Consider the following 16,645-nt stretch of genomic DNA (forward strand, 5'->3'; position numbering starts at 1 on the left):
ATGCTTTGGCCCTTGGCAGGGCAGAATAGAGCTAGATGGGGAAAACTAAATTGAATGCAGGAAGAAAGAAGGCAGAGTCAGGGAGACGCCATGTTGCTGCTGAAAGAGAAAGATGCTGGAAACTCACCAGTAGGCCACAGCCTCGTGGTCATACATGATTAATAGAAATGGGTTAATTTAAGATGTAAGAGCTAGCTAGGAATACATCTAAGGCATTGGCCAAACAATTGTAATTAATATAATTTCTGTGTGATTATTGAGGTCTGGGCAGTTGGGAACCAATGTGCAGTCTCTTCTTACAGAAGCTCCTGGTTTAAATTAAGTTCAAGAATTAACTACAAGTTTTAATTCATGATATTCATCCCTACCACAATAAGTTGTCACAGAAACTTGATTATACAGTACAGAGGACAAATAATAGCTACGTAACCAAGCTATTCATAACATTCTTCTTCCATGTTGCCGTTTGGTATCATTTGCCTAGAATTTTGGAAAATCCCTTACTTTGTGGCTCCAAAATACCACTAAAGAATCAACTCTGGAGGGTGAGGAGATAGCTCATGGTTAAAGGCATTTGCTGCTCTTGCGGAGGACCCAGGTTCAGTTCCTAGCACCTACATGGTGGCTTTCAACCATGAAAGTGCCAGACACATTCGTGGTGCTCATATATGCATGCAGGCAAATTACTAAAACACATAAAAATAACCAAGTATGAGTCATACTCTTGCTTTTTGTTTTTTGTTGGTGGTGGTGGTGCTGGTGCTTTGTTTTGGTTTGGTTTGGTTTTTGTATTTTCGATACAGGGTTTCTCTGTAGCTTTGAAACCTGTCCTGGAACTCCCTTTGTAGACCAGGTTGGCTTTGAACTCACAGAGATCTGCCTGCCTCTGCCTCCCGAGTGCTGGAATTAAAGGTGTGTGTCACTACTGCCTGGCTTGAGTCATACTCTTGCAGAATTTAAATCACAAACAACTTAGGCAAGGCTAAGCTAATATATATCACAGAATTGTCTTAACCTCTTACACAGGTCAAAAATATATAGAAAATTACCTTCCAGTACTGGCATCCCATACTACAACTGTGTGATCAAAGGACCCTGTGATGATTCTGTCTCCTGAGGTGTCAAATGACAAGGAAATGATTTCTGCCAAATGACCCTGGGAAAAGAATAGATACAGTCATATACATATGTATATGAAAGCACATAGATGACAATATATGTAGATAAGAGCACAGTACCATCCAAAAGATGATAGAGAGGAGAGAGGTGCAGCAAGAAGCAAGAAATCCTACTGGGCTGGGCTGGGCTGGGCTGGGCTGGGCTAGGCTGGGCTGGGCTGGGCTGGGCTAGGCTGGGCTAGGCTGGGCTGGGCTGGGCTGGGCTGGGCTGGCTAGGCTGGGCTGGGCTGGGCTGGGCTGGGCTGGGCTGGGCTGGGCTCAGGTAGGAAGGGCTGCACATGGCACAGTTTCCTCTGCAGGGTGACAAGAAGATTGAGAGACCAGAATTCGGCAACATGCACAGTAAATCAGCAAAGTTCATTGCCTTGCACACTGCAAGCAGTCCCATTGCAGCACAATGAAAATGTTGTAGGTCAGGGTTGAGTTATTTAGAAATGAAATAATATGTTTGGAGGAACTAGAAGGGATCTTTCCCATTGTCCTGGAAAGACTAGAAGAGCTGTTTTTGGGTAGTCATAAAAATAATGAGTGGGCAAAAGAAAACGGTAGATGGGCTAATCTAGTAACTTCAAAATGGAGGAAACTCCTAGGATAATGTGATGTGGAGAACCGATTCCACATCACTGGTCAAGGATAGGTAGCTGCCCGTGACCTGACTTTCCTTCCTCACAGACTAGACCTGAGGAGCCCACCATAGGAGACAATATGAAGTTCCTCCTGCAACAGATTCTGAGAATCTGGAAAATGATCTTGTTTGCGATATGAGCATCAGTTTCCTAACTGTTTAAGTAAATAAGCACAATTAAATACCTTTATTTCTATTCATTTTGTTTCATTGTTTATTTTGCTTCTGCACTATAGCCTTGAACACACAACCCTCATGTCTCTACCTCTGAACTGCTAGGATCTCTCTAGTATCTCTCTCTCTCTCTCTCTCTCTCTCTCTGTGTGTGTGTGTGTGGGGGGGGGTGTATATGTGAACACGTTTGTTGGTGCACTTGCCTCTGGAGGAATTTGTGGAGGCCAGAGGTCAACTTCATATCTTTCTCCATTTCAATTCACTTTAGTATTCTTGAGACTGTCTCTCACTAGAACTAGAGCTGGCTGTTGGACTAGGCTGGCTGTCCAGACCCATCTGTCTCTATTATCCCAGGCTCTGGGGTTACACATCTGTGTCATCACACCTGACTTATATGAGTACAAGGAATCCAAATTCAGTGTCTCATGCTTACACAGAGGGATTTTACCCACTGAGATATCTGTTCAGCCCTTGATGACATCTGTAGATAATATAATCTAAAATCCCATTGACAAATTGATTTGCTGACAAGGTGAAGCAGATCTGAGTATCCGAATCTGGGGCATGCACACAGGTTGCTTTCCACCAGCAGACCGGCATGCAGGTGCATGTGCAGAGCAGGACTCAGTGTGCCAAACAGGCACAGTCGAGTTAGGAGGAAGAAAAATATATTGAAACCACAGATAGCAACTAAAATGAAAATTTCCCTCCACGTGTTCCTGAAGGAAAAGACAGTCAAGAAATTCTGTGCCATGCTGATGTTACTAATGCTAGGTCCGCAGATAAAAAAAAAAAGCATAGGATTAAGTTTTAAAATAATGATACCATTTCCTCTTGCCTTAGTCTACTTTTAATTTTCTTAGACAAAGTATCTTGTTTGTGTTTGTCTGGTTTGGGTTTTGAAAACTGACTTACATTTTCAAATTGTATGAGGAAGCCAGGCCCACATGATGGTCCCCGCTCATGACATAGGGAGTTACTTTTATTTCACTTGTGGCCATTTAGGCTGGGTGGGATGAAGTGGAGAGGGACAGGTCCTGGGAAGGTGTCAAACACGTGGCGGGAACAGGCAAGACAAAAAGCCATAGGCACCTTCCCTGCGGGTCTGCCCTTTGGTCTTTGTGCTTGCAGTCCCTTGGCATTCTACATAACCCGGAAGAATTTGAAGGTGGGCATGAAAGACGAGGGAGCGCATGTACCATATTTTCAAAGGAATCTTCCAGCCTGGCTCTTCAGTTGGGCATCTTCCAAGCAGTAACAGCCCTGCCAATTCTTTTTCAGCCAGATAGACAAAGGATGCTAAAATTATGTGATTTACAAAATAAAAAACAAAAGCCAGTTTGCTTTCTCCAGCACCTTTTACCTGAGTCTGTCCCAGCAGTCAGCAAACCAACTGTAGCATCTTCCGCAGTTTAAATGCCAGTGGCTCAAAAACTTCTTTTAACATAGCCTTCCCTTCGTAATAAAATACAACTAATAATTAACCCAGATGATAGGCTCATTAACAATATGGACATACTGTGAGAGTGACCACTTCCTCTCCATTCCGAATGTCCCATAATTTAGCCGTTGTATCCATACTTCCAGTAGCAACCAATGTACTTTGTGGGTTGAATGACAAACACACCTACAACACATGAAATGGAGGGAGCTTTAGGAACATGATGTCTTGGACAATTAATTATGCATTGAAACTCTTGCAATTACCTCATTAGATTTAGGTTTAGTAGTTTGGATAAGACCACGCCGAGCCATCAGAGTGAGAAACCTATTATCTCCAGGTAGAATCCTGAGCAATCTCCTAAAGAGAGACCTTGTTCTTCTCATGAGGCCTGCTCTGTCACAGGTTCCCTTTACAGCTTCCAGAACACAGGACAATGAGAGCCAAAGCACAGCCCATCTCTTGTGAGTTTCATGCTAGGGGCTCTCTGAGTTCTTGTAGCTATGATCACAGTCCCATTGAGCATGCTCTCCAGCGATTAACTCTGAGTCTGGCTCACTGTGTCAATGCCATGTCCTGGATGGCTTTCCAGCAGTCTTTCTGGTAACCCCATACCCATGCCTTTGGTCTTCCCATTAGCAATAGTACCTATGACTATATCTTCATCACTAGCTAGTCCATCCCTGGTTACAATTCCCGAACACTCTCAGCTGCCATCCCATTCATGTCCCAGGATACTTTTCATTTCCTTGAGACTTCTGCCTCCTCTCCTGGCCCGTCTATCAACTGATGACACTGGGGGCATCACTACCTCTAGAATGCTCAACACTGGTGCCGTCGACCTATCAAGTGCACTCTCCATGCAGACGCCTAACATCAACTTCATCCACCAAGAACTTGGAATCATGTACACTCCCTGACTCATGATCTGAACATGGAAGCTAAAACCAATATATTAGTGACTGGTGAAGTAATTCTGAGAGCTTTTCTTCCTTCAGTCTGGGGGATCCACACTATTAGTGCATCATCTTCGTGTTATTGGATGTGATGTTGTGGAATATAGTAAGCCAATGATAAAAGAGGCTTGCTAGATGCTATAGGCATTTTTCTCAATCTGTCTGATGATCAAAAGTTATGTGGTCTCCTCTTATGCATGGAATTAGGGAAGGGTACTGCCAATAACATGAGCTTCCAAACAAGGAATCATCGTGAATTCCCCTTTCCTTGTTCCTCAGATCTATGTGGTAACCAAGTTCCTCTGTCTCTGCTCCACTGACACTTCTCACCTTCTCATCTGCGTTAGGGCAGCCTTTGTCATAGATCGCTTGGATAACACTAAGACCCCCAACTAGCAGAGATATCTGGTCTCACAGGCCTTCCATTTCTCCTTCACAGGGCTAAAAATATAGTCTTAGAGAGCCAAGTCAGGTATACCCTTCCAGCTAGAAAGCCTCAAAAGAATTGCATTCATTACTCACAAGATGATACCCAGATTTATTAGTATGTCATCATATAAACCCCTTTAGATCTGCCACGTGACTTTTACCTGCCTCTTTCACTCATTCGCTTCCACTAAATATTCTCTTCGGCTAGATATAAACATACATCCATGACAAGCTAGGTATCACAAGAGCTCCTTGCCTGTCACTCTGAGCCAAGTGTAGAAAGCATATTCTGTTGGGGGTGACTTCTGTTCATTTCCTGGCCACCCAGACTCCTGAAATAATTACACTGAAATCTGTATTAATCGTAATACTGTTTGGCTAATAGCGTGTGTATTTTTTGCTAACTCTTACATCATAAATTAACATTTTATTGATCTGTGTATTGTCATGCGGCTGTGGCTTACTGGCAAGGTTCCCATGCGTCTATCCCTTACAGGTGGCTACATGGTATATCTTTTTTAGCCTGGCTAAATAAACCTCTCTGTCAACAATATTCCATGCATGCCATATCAGGAGAAGTTTGAATTTTCTGATCACAAAGAGATATCTGAACTCTCAGAAACATCCCCTGTGTGTGTAGCTTTGGACACAGAGAAGTGCTGATCCCTGTGTCTGGAAAGCACATGCCCTTCTTTGTCATTCTTTCTGAATATCTTCCCTGGTCAACGACACTTGACTTCTCCCCCTACAATGGCCTCATGGAGGTTGCCACACAATTCTTGCACAATAACAACAACTCTTTGAACCTCTCCAGTGATGTGTCTACTCCTTCTGCTGAACTGAAAAGTCCTGAGTGACAAAATGCTGCATCCAATTCCGTCAGGCATGCCACAACGGCTGTCCAGATTACATGTACCGAGAGCTTTATAGGTCTGTTCTGTTTCTTTTCAGCCCAAGTTGGCCTAGAACTCCCTATGTAGCCAAGAATGACTTTGATCCGGTTCTCCGTTCTCCATCTCCTATGTTCTGGGATTACAGGCATCCCTGACCTCTAGCTAATGCAGTGCTCAGAACCAAACCCAAGGCCATGTGATGTGGTCAAGCAAACACTTTACCAACTGAGCTACTTCACTGGCTCTTCACACATGGTTAGCATTTAGTGTTTATTTGATAGATGTTGTGGGCCATGAAATTATATGACTATCTTAAAAGGAATTCTATGCAAATAAAAGTGTTTGCAAAATTCTAAGGAAGTTTGGAGACACAGCTGCTTTCTAAAGACAAAGATTTTTGACTTTCTTCACCTTTCACCAAGCTACTGTCAGTGCCTCGGTTTCCTTAACTGTGCCTCAAAATGGGGCTTTTAAGGGGCAAAATTAAGCTATTACACATCAATGTCATGAGAACAGTATGTGCCCCCAAAGAGTAACTGCCACATCTCCTGGCTGCACACTACCTTAAACCCACCATGGGCTCCTGTTGAATGAATACGCCATGAATCTGAAGGTGGAAGAAAACCAAGTTTGCTCCTGGTCCAAGCAGCCTGCTTGTTCTCAAGAGTCATCCCATGTTCCACAGGGTGCCAGTTTTCTTACTAATTGCCATAAGACAGGATAAAGATGATAGGAGACAAGGGCCTTCTAGTAGTGAAAGTCATTTATTTAGAGTTTTAGATGACTTGTTCAAGTCTGAATCCTATTGAAATGCATGAAGTAATCAGCCTGCACATTCAGCATGGTTATAGAAGTTACCTTACAGCTACTGTGATAACCTCATCAGCCCTGATGGAATCAATTCTCTAGAGATATGCAAGTGAAAACCAGAGGGGGGCTGTTCCTCTCTCAGATGCCAATCACATTGCATGGCTACTTATAATCTTTGCAGGCTACCCTACCTGTATCTGTGAGCAGTTAAATCTTAGGTGGTGAAAAGTACAAGGACAATCCATGCAATCTCAAAAAAAAAAAAAAAAAATACCAGGTCAAAGTTTGAAAATGTAATATAGAAGCAACCTCCACTCTCACCACTGAGTCCTAAGGGGAAGAGCAGCATGAAGGAGTCTTCACAAAGTCAACTGTACTCACGATCTCGGCTGTGTGGCCCCTGAAGGTGTGGTAACACTTTCCCGACTCAGCACTCCAGAGTTTACAGGTCTTGTCAAATGACCCAGTGGCAATTTTGTCACTGCGAATTTTAAAAGTCTGGATTTTAGAATCAAAGTCAGCCACATTGAATAACACACTGAACTAAGACTAGATGTGCTGGCAAGTGGCTAGCATCCTACTTAGGCATATACTGCACTGTTAAGAAGCAATTTCATGTTTTCTCCAGTGAATAACAAAATCAAGGTCTGATTTTTAATGGTATCAGTCATATGTATGAATGTTAAAGATGTAGTATTAAAGGTATGAATATATTTTTGCAATTAAACAATTTTTGCACCCCACCTAGGCAGTACACAGGAGCTGACCCTGTTGTCTGGAGCACAGGTGAGCCATTCAAGAAGGAATGAGAGCCGGGCGGTGGTGGCACACGCCTTTAATCCTAGCACTTGGGAGGCAGAGGTAGGCGGATCTCTGTGAGTTCGAGACCAGCCTGGTCTACAAGAGCTAGTTCCAGGACAGGCTCCAAAGCCACAGAGAAACCCTGTCTCGAAAAAAAAAAAAAAAAAAAAAAAAAAAAAAAAAATGGAATGAGAGAGTAGAGAGTAGGAGAGCTGATCCTTAAAGCAGTGGGGAGAGAGAGTCCTGTACCTTGCCTGGGAAAAACAGTAGAGCTGGTCCTGGTGCTAAGAGTGAGGGAAACCCAGATCTGAGGGCCCTAGAGCAGGAGAACTGGCCCCACTCTTTTCTGAGGGCTGCATTGGGTAGCCGAGGCAGTGCTGGATAGCTCTCCAGAGTAGTGATGATGAGGGAAAGCTAGCAAGCTGGTCAATCCAGCTACTACCCTGGCCCAGAACCAGGGCTATGAGTTGGCCCACCCCAGTATTCACCAAATCTATGAACTGCTGGAATACGTGAAGGGAACAAACCTACAGATCCAAAGCAGCACGATCTCCATGACACAGGACAACAGCAAGATATCCAAGAGGAGCCCCAGTGAGGGTTCATTCTCAGAGGTGTAACAGAAACCAGAGGCCTTGAACCAGACCAATGACTCATGGCAATGAACACTTGCAAGTAAGAATGAATAGACTAAAGAGTAAACTGTGAGTCCCAACAGGCTGGACACACTACAGCTTCCACGACAAATTCTTCTTCTTTTTGTTTTTGTGTTGTTCTGTATAGTTTATTTTGTTTTGTTTTGGGTTTTTCTTTTCAATTTGGCTTTTATCTGGGTAGAAGGTTGCAAAGGCAGAAGACAGATATGAGGGAGGTGAGTGGGATTGGAATGCATGATGTGATTTCCACAAATATAAAGAAAAAAAAGAAAATTAACTACATGGATATCAATGATATCTTAGCTGTGTGGACATAGAAAACCTTTATTACAGGTCTACAAATGGGAAACACTAAATTAAAAGCGGGAAGTCACAGAGAAAAATCTAGGAAAGTGCATGGCGGATAAGATATTGAGAAGTTTCACCTCAATGGTTCCTTGAGAAAATAATACCAAATTATTCCTGTTGTAGAAGCATTTATAGGGGATAGACTCACAGGGTGGAATACTGTGGGTAGAAGAGTGGGTTCAGTTGACCAAGTACTAGCCTCACAAGCATGAGTCATGAGTTCAAGGCCCAGAACCCACAAGAGAGAGCCACATATTGGGGCAGGAGAGACAGTTCAGGAGTTAAGAGTCTGCACTATTCTTGAAGAGGACCTTAGTCTCATAACTGCTACAACTCTAGTTCCAGGAGATCCAATGTCCTCTTCTTGTCTTCACAGTCCCTACAGTATCATCATCATCATTATCACATTAACTTACTGAAAATTCATTTATTCAAAAGCATAAGGAGTGGACCAAAAGGACCAGGCCACAAGGCTCAAGTCACATACACTAAAAGAAAGTTGTAAGTGCCTACAACAGGCACAGAACGTACATCTGTCCAGACAAGCACTGATGGTCCCAGTCTACCCCCACCCAGTGCATCTGCAATCGTTCTCACTAATTGAAGCAAGGACCTTTCTGAGGATGCTCCAGGGTAGCTCATTCTGGTGAATACCCACAGAATGTCCAAAAGCTTCCTGGCATTCTAGGGCAGTTGAGCTCCAGACTAAGAGGCATTGGCAGCTTGAGATTTGATCACACTCAGAATATCATGCCTGTTAAATAAACTACTAAAAAGCATTTACTAAAATTAAAGATTACACCAGTATTAAAACAATATCATTTGTAATTTCAATAAAAGCTTTTTGTTGTTACAGATTAGTTTAATAAGGCACTATGAAAATTATCATTCTCTGTAATGTAAAAATGTATGCTCATGTTAATTTTTCTGCACAGTTAATCAGTTTATAATGCCAATTTAAGTTGATTGTGCCATCATAATTAATGTATTTTGGGAGTGTATTTTAAAATATATAATGACAGGGGAAGCCCGCATACTGGTTGTTTTAACTGTGAGGCAAGATTGCTAGTTTAAGTGCAAACAATCTTACAGACTCATTGTCTTCCTCTGCCACACTGTCAAAGCAGGCTTTAGGCCTTGAGAGGGCTGGTCCCCTGCCTCCTCCCATGCCCCTCTGACCCTTTCCGCCTGCCAAAACAATCCTGTCAAAAAGACTTCCACAGTTCCCCTCCTGTGCTCACAAGCCTCTGTGAGAAGTCCAGTCCTGCAGGACAGCCTGTGCCCTCCACAGCACGTGCTGACCTCAGCGCTGAGTCCCTCTGTGGGAAACAGTCATGTCAGAACAGCCTGGCTTGGTGACTGGCCAAGTTGCTCCCGCCCTTCACCCTGGTATCATCACCAGGCTTCCACCTTCAGGCTTCGGCTTTATGTGAGTCACCCTAAGACCCCAAACCAAGAACAGTCTCCCTGGTTTCCTCCTCTTACCCCTTAAACTATGTACTGTTTTGTTCCACCATCATGGTGAGATCGTAAATAAACCAGATTCCTCAAATTGTCTTCATTAATGGAAAAGGTCATTTTAAGGGATCGGTTGTGAAAGTAAACAAAACAAAATAATAATAATAAAATAAAACAAAACATTCCTTTGAAATTTTACTCAAATATATACAGCCATGTGGCACTCCTATGACAGAAAGCTAAGGTCTCTGAACTCACTAAATTGTTCCAGGGTCAGCAAATTAGTCACCTGAGTTGCAGAAATCTGACTGGATTCCCACAATTCCCAGCCTTGATTTCTTTGAAATGGAATGAGGAGCTGGCGAGACGGTTCAGTGAGTAAGTTCCCTGCTGCCCACCCTGAGATGAGCTTCATTTCTTGGCCCCTCTGTGGTGAGAGAAGAGAAGTGGATCTTGGGAAATATCCTCTGGCCACAACATCTGCACCTTGGCATCTGTGTGTGCATGCGCAGGCGCACGTGTGTGTGTGTGTGTGTGTAATTTATATATAATTACATATATAAATCTTCAACTTTAAATATATATATTTAAAAATTGAAATGTAAAAAATAATTTTTTGGATTTTAAATAGGATGAGAAATTTAAATATATATATTTAAAAATTGAAATGTAAAAAATAATTTTTTGGATTTTAAATAGGATGAGAAATTTAAAGACTTTAAATACACTGGGGGGACAAAATCCATTGGCTCTTACGACATCATTAGGAAGAACTTCATCAAACATTTCCCTTCCTGCTTTCACAAAAGACAGCAACTCTCTTTTCATCTTTGCATTTCATCAGTTGAGCTAATATTTTTAATTGCTTTGATAATTTATACAATTAAATTCCTGTGTAATTTCTACATGTATGGTTGAAAGCACAGGTTTGTGGACATACAACTACCCCTTGAGAAGCTTAGACTCTCACCACAGAAGAGTCAAATACAGTGATGGGTAGCTTTGTGGCTACAAACCCCCACAGTGTCCTGGGCATTGGAAACAAGCAATGGGAAAAATCAGAAATGGCTCCTAATGTGCTGAGTCAGCCACCCAAAGGTTGGCCTGAAAGGGGGCCTCTGCTCTTCATGGCACTGTTACTTAGCATATTACTATATGCAGATTTTCTCTGCTGCACAAGGCTGAATGCTCACTTAAAAATGAAAGAAACCACACTGCACAGTAGATGCATGCCACACTCTCCAGAGCCACGAGTACAATCCTGTACATTAGTAAGAGTGGCTTCTCCAGAACCTCAAAGGGCAGGAGTCAGCATCGCTGACAACTCCAGCTAACTCTCTACACAGTGATCCCGAGAAGGGTACCCCAGCTTCCAATTCTTCATAAAACTGATGCCTATCCCAAAGGCAGTAAACATTGAAAGAGACTTGAAAAGGCTCCCAAGGAACATAGCAGAAACTCAATAAATGTTAATCCTGTCTCCCTCCTGGTGGGATGGATACATGACCGATGAAGGAGTGAGGGAATGAAATAAGCGTACCCGTAAGGATTGTTGAAAGCTATGGCATAAACCACGTTCCTGTGGCCCTCCAGTGTGTGCAGCTCCTCTCCGGATGCAGTGTCCCACACCTTGCACGTCCGATCATAACTTCCTGTGATAAAGCTAACACAGAGAACGTGAACGCATTGCACGGTGAAAATGACAGGCATTGTGCTCATAGATGCCTCGATGTTTTCTATGTTCCCCCCACCCTGCTGGATAATAACCCCTTCAGTATCCTTTGGTATGCCTTTTAGTGTTGGAAATCATACATTCAAAACAAAGAACAGTTTCCAAATCTTTTGACTTAAAAACTTACTCAATAAAAAATTAAATCTTCCAGCTCTATTCCAATAATATATATTCTTATACAATTAGAGTGCAGGCTACAATGACTTTAATGCCTTTTGTGCAACTGCAAATACTTCATTGTGAGTAGAATTTTGCTCTCAGGTGTTCAGATCATAACTTTTGACATTATCATTGGCCCTCTCTTTCCCTATACTCTACACACACTCTGTCATTACATTCTACAATATCAAAATACACACATTTCTGTTCAAGAGCCATTTAGCTTCTGCTGTTTTATGACAGCAATCCTCACAGACTGATAAGGCACGTCTGTATACCAAAATGATCCTTTCTTAACCACCGTCAGATCCCAAGCTATCAAAGCATTTTCTGAATATGGCCTTGATGGTTCATACATCATACATCAAAGCAGAGCTAGACAGAAAGGGCTCTTTCTGAACCTACACATACCAACCAATCACGGTGCTGCCTGCCCCAGATTGACAGCTCCTACAGCTCAGGCAAAGACTCAGACACCCAGGGACTGTTCTGCATCTTCTTCTTCTCAGCTGTAGTACTCGACGACACCTCCTAGTGCCTCTCACACAAAATTACACACACTCAAAGGAAACTCGGGCTTTCCTGTGGGAGTGAGAGCTGGCCTCACTCCTCTGTAGCCATCAGAATCCGGAAATCCAAGAGATGGGCGCATTCAGACTGTAACTAACTGCACTACTTGAGAACTTTCAGAAATCTTTAATTTTTTATTGCTAAAAGTTAAAAAGAACAAGGAGACCTTACCATGAGCCTGCCTTGTTGAGTGCCACATTGGTCAATGGCAGGATGTGTGCTCTGAGAACCTTCAACAGAAGGAAACACCATTTATTTTGGACTCTCACAGAATAAAACATATACATTCTAAGTTCAAACAAATGGTGATATGTGATGTGTTCTTAGACATATGTAGGAATGGACAAGATCCGATAGCCAATCAAACTAGGAATATAATAGCAGTTTGCCTCTGATAAAGACAAACTATACTCTCAATAGCCATAGATAATGGCAAAAAGTAATTAACTCTTCACTGCCCATCAATACCCATTTACCGTTGAGATAAATTATGGCTACTGAAGAAGAATCCAGACTGTAGCATTCTCCTCTACAGGCTACATATGGTTCTCTATGGATATTTGAGCAATGTACGTAAGAAAAAAAACTGAAACATGTTTCAAATACATTTTACAATGCATTGCTGCTTTTTTAATCCTAAAACTCTCTTCCAGTTGAATGCCTCAATTATCTTTATCAGCTAGTGGGTGTTTAATGAATATTCACTGACCAAATATAGTAATTGAATAACCTATTGGTTGAGTGGTTAGCTAGAGTGAGTCAGCTTCAGAAATGCCTGATTCCAGGGAACAGCTATTAATAGCTTCCTTTTTTTGCTACCATGTATGTTCCCTTACACAAGAACTCACAGGGTCTAGGCAGTTATGCAGCTGATATTTGTAATTAAACAGTGCCACCTGCTGGACGAAAATATAAAACCTGAGGAACCTTATCTTCTGGGACCTTGAAAGGATGAGAACAAAGGAGAACCTGGGCATTTACATCAGGTAGAACCAATTAATGCAAAATAAAAGAGTATTTATTATAGTAATAATACTATAAAATGTAAGTCCATGTAACATGAAGAGTCTTAGAACAAATTTTTTAATTTAATTTTAAAAACTGCTCTTAAGTAATTACGCAGACACATTTGTTATATTTTTAATTTAGTCAGAAACCTATGGAGAAAAACCACATATTTATACCACATTTGCTCAACAAGTCTCTGGTTTGTATTTTAATTCACAATAAAGCAGAAAATGGAAAATGTTGATATATCATGAAATACAACTTCTTAGAAGTACTGTAAAACTAGAAAATAATTTTAATAATTTGATTAAAAAGAGAAATAAATTCACTGCAAATCATTATTGAATATCTCAAGAAGTTAGTGTTTGAACATCATTAATTCTTTAAACAAATACCTACTGAAGGTTAATCTTGGTTAAATGCAGGTGAAATACTGAAACCATAAGCAAGTATTTTTCTAGGAAAAAAAAACTAGCCAGTTGGTGGTGGTGCCTGCCTTAAATCCCAGCACTCAGGAGGTGGAGGCAGGTGGATCTCTCTGAGTTCAAGGCCAGCCTAGTCCACAGAATGAATTCCAGGAGAGGCAGGATTGTTCAACAGAGAAACTCTCTCAAAACAAACAAACAAAAAATGTTTTAAGGATATTACTTGTATTAAGATATTACTTGTAAGCGGAATCAATAATGCATCCAAGTTGCCCTTTCTGGTGTCCCTACTCATGCCTTTCGCAGGTAGCAGCAGCTGGGATCCTGGTGTCCCTAAGCACTCCTTACCTTGAACAGGTAGAAGCTGTGGTCACAATGCTGTCTGAGTTTCTCCTGCAGCCGCTGGACCAGGAGTCTGATTTGCTGCGTCCGAGACTCTGTGATCAGAGGCTCCACTTTCTGGATCTCTTCTACTAGGTTGTTGACATCAGTACTGAAAATCCACCCCAAAACACTTGCATGTCAAATTTGCATCTATGCTCACAACATGAAGAATACATTATTTTGAGCTGTGGAGATGACTTGGTGTGTAAAGGTGCATAATACACAAGCACAAAGGCCTAAGTTTGAATCCCCAGATGTTGGATGCACAGTGCAAGTGCCAGCAATCACTGCGCTCCTCTGGGTAGGTGAAGGCAGAACTGATAGAAGGAAGTTGAAGACCAAAGCTTGCGACTTTTTTTGAATTGTACATTACTGGTCCATGTTACAAGCCGGCTCTGCATGGGGTTTCCTACATGGTGAATCTTGGGTTCTCTAACCTATGGAGAATTCCTCTAGACTCACACTGGGTTTCACTGGGGAACCTCTGGTCTTAAACCTCCACCCACTTCCTGACAGCCCATCAGCCTTGTGCAATACTTCTCTACTGAAGAAACCACAGACTCATTGTATTCTTCAAACCCAGTAACCAGTATTCCTCAGAAGTGTCAAGGCTACCAACAACCTGTATAGCCAAGAAGAACTTAGGGAGACAGGATGACCTATGGGATCCTGGCTAGGGTCCTGGAACACAGAAGGGAAATGGGGTAAGCCTCAGAGAGTCTGAGTATAGTATGGACCTGGCTGGATTAATGATAATGTGTCAATGTTAGCAAGCTGGCTGAGACAATTCGACCAAGCCAACCTAAGACACTAAACAGGGAAAGCTGGCCACTCTGTCTTAAATACTTTTCTAAAACTATTCTAGACTAACCAGTTCATACTTTAAAATAAGCCTCCTCAGAAAAAAAGGAAGAGCAGAGTGATGGCCTTTGTGTTTTTAATAATAAAGTTATTCAGCACAGCCATACACACATCCTCACTAGAGTGTTCATCTAAGGTTCTGCCGTGAGGCACACGCTACATCACATGGCTAACTTACCTAGGATTGAGCTCAAGCAAATCTATGGATTTGGTCTTTAGTTCGCCACGTTTTTCATATTCCAGCATAATTCCTGTAAAATACACAAGTGTGATATAAGAAAACCTAGGGAAAGGTTTATGCACTTTGAGGTCTTTTATAACTTTTACTTTTCAAAGCTGGGTGGTGGTAGCACACTCCTTAAATCCCGGCACTCAGGAGGCAGAGGCAGATGGATCTCTGTGAGTTCGAGGCCAGCCTGGCCTACAGGATGAGTTCCAGGATAGGCTTCAAAGATACAGAGAAACCCTGTCTCAAAAAAACAGGGAAAAAAATGACTTTGAAGATTTTCAAACATTGTTTTCTATCTGTGTTTGTGTGTGGTACATGCACACATTCGTGTGGCTATATACACATGCAAAAGAGGGCGTGCACTCACTTGCATGAGCACATATGTAGAAGCCAGAGGTCGGTATCAGGTCTCTTCATATATCATTCTCTACTTTATTTTTCGAGGCAGGGTCTCTCAAGCTCATCATTTTGGCTAGGCTGGCTTGCCAATGAGCATCCGGGGTTTGTCAGTATCTGTAGATCTGAAATCTGGTCCTCAGTATTCTGTGGTACTGTGGTTTGAATGTGGACTATCTTCCATCAGCTCACAGGTCCCCAGCTGGTGATGCTGTTTAGAAAGTTCATGGAATCTTTAGGAGATAGAACCTCCTTGGCAGAAGTGGGCCACTGCAGGGAAGGGGAGGTTCTTGCCAGACCTACTTCTTGTTCACGCTCCACTTCATGAGGGTTGATGAAATGTGACCAGCCCACAGCAGAGGCACAGTGGAAGCCCTGAGCTCTCTTTGTCCTAGCACCTGCACTTGGTCCCTGCAGGTAGAAGCAGCAAAGCACAGTTCCAGACTTATTCAGCCCGAGACTTCCTCAGCCCGTGTCCCTCAGCAGTTCCATTGCCAGTGGAACAGGGACACAGCAGCAGCTGGAACCCCTGTGCTTTTCTCTGAAGCTGATCATTGGGGGAACAGCTCATTCCACCCATCCTAAAAGGAGAAACAGTAAAGTCTTGGATATGCCAGACCTGTCTACAACTACACACTGAAGCAATGCTAGAGAAGCCTTGTGTCTCCTTGTCCTCCAGCCCGCGGCATCATCAGTCTCATGGGGTGACCTATGGGGTCACTCACAGCCAGCAGAGAACTTTTATGCCCTCACTGAAGTCACAGAAGCACCAAAACACAAAACAGAGCACAGTAATATTCTTGGGGATCAGGAAAACGAACTGTCATTGGCACCAAAGCCCACAGAAAGGGACAAGACCTGTTTATCAAATGTAGCAAGGTGATGAGCCATTCAAACAAATGCTCCAGATAGAATTTTAATCATAATGTCATGATTAAAACCAGGAAGAGACAGTCAACAAACACCAATATCCAGGATACATTTTCAAAAGTATTACCCATAACCAACACCAATGCTGAGATGAATGAGACCTTTTAATTACCTGGTATACACATTAAAGGAAGTATCATTAAAAGGTGTCTCAGCATGGGCTGGAAAGATGGAACAGCTGC

At 42.4% G+C, this 16,645-nt stretch overlaps 1 protein-coding gene across 1 annotated transcript in view; it reads right to left on the bottom strand.

Annotated features, from left to right (window-relative positions):
• The window catches only part of Daw1 (dynein assembly factor with WD repeats 1), a 44,085-nt gene that overhangs the window by 16,572 nt on the left and 10,868 nt on the right, over positions 1-16,645 (bottom strand). The window contains exons 2-8 of the mRNA XM_057762699.1: positions 15,087-15,159; positions 14,012-14,156; positions 12,402-12,460; positions 11,310-11,432; positions 6,888-6,987; positions 3,497-3,604; positions 1,050-1,156 (exon numbers count right to left, since the gene is read on the bottom strand). Of these exons, the coding sequence (XP_057618682.1) occupies positions 1,050-1,156; positions 3,497-3,604; positions 6,888-6,987; positions 11,310-11,432; positions 12,402-12,460; positions 14,012-14,156; positions 15,087-15,159 (715 nt within the window). The remainder of the gene's footprint in view (positions 1-1,049; positions 1,157-3,496; positions 3,605-6,887; positions 6,988-11,309; positions 11,433-12,401; positions 12,461-14,011; positions 14,157-15,086; positions 15,160-16,645) is intronic.

Source organism: Chionomys nivalis, chromosome 2, assembly GCF_950005125.1.
Source record: "Chionomys nivalis chromosome 2, mChiNiv1.1, whole genome shotgun sequence".
NCBI classification, from domain to species: domain Eukaryota; kingdom Metazoa; phylum Chordata; class Mammalia; order Rodentia; family Cricetidae; genus Chionomys; species Chionomys nivalis.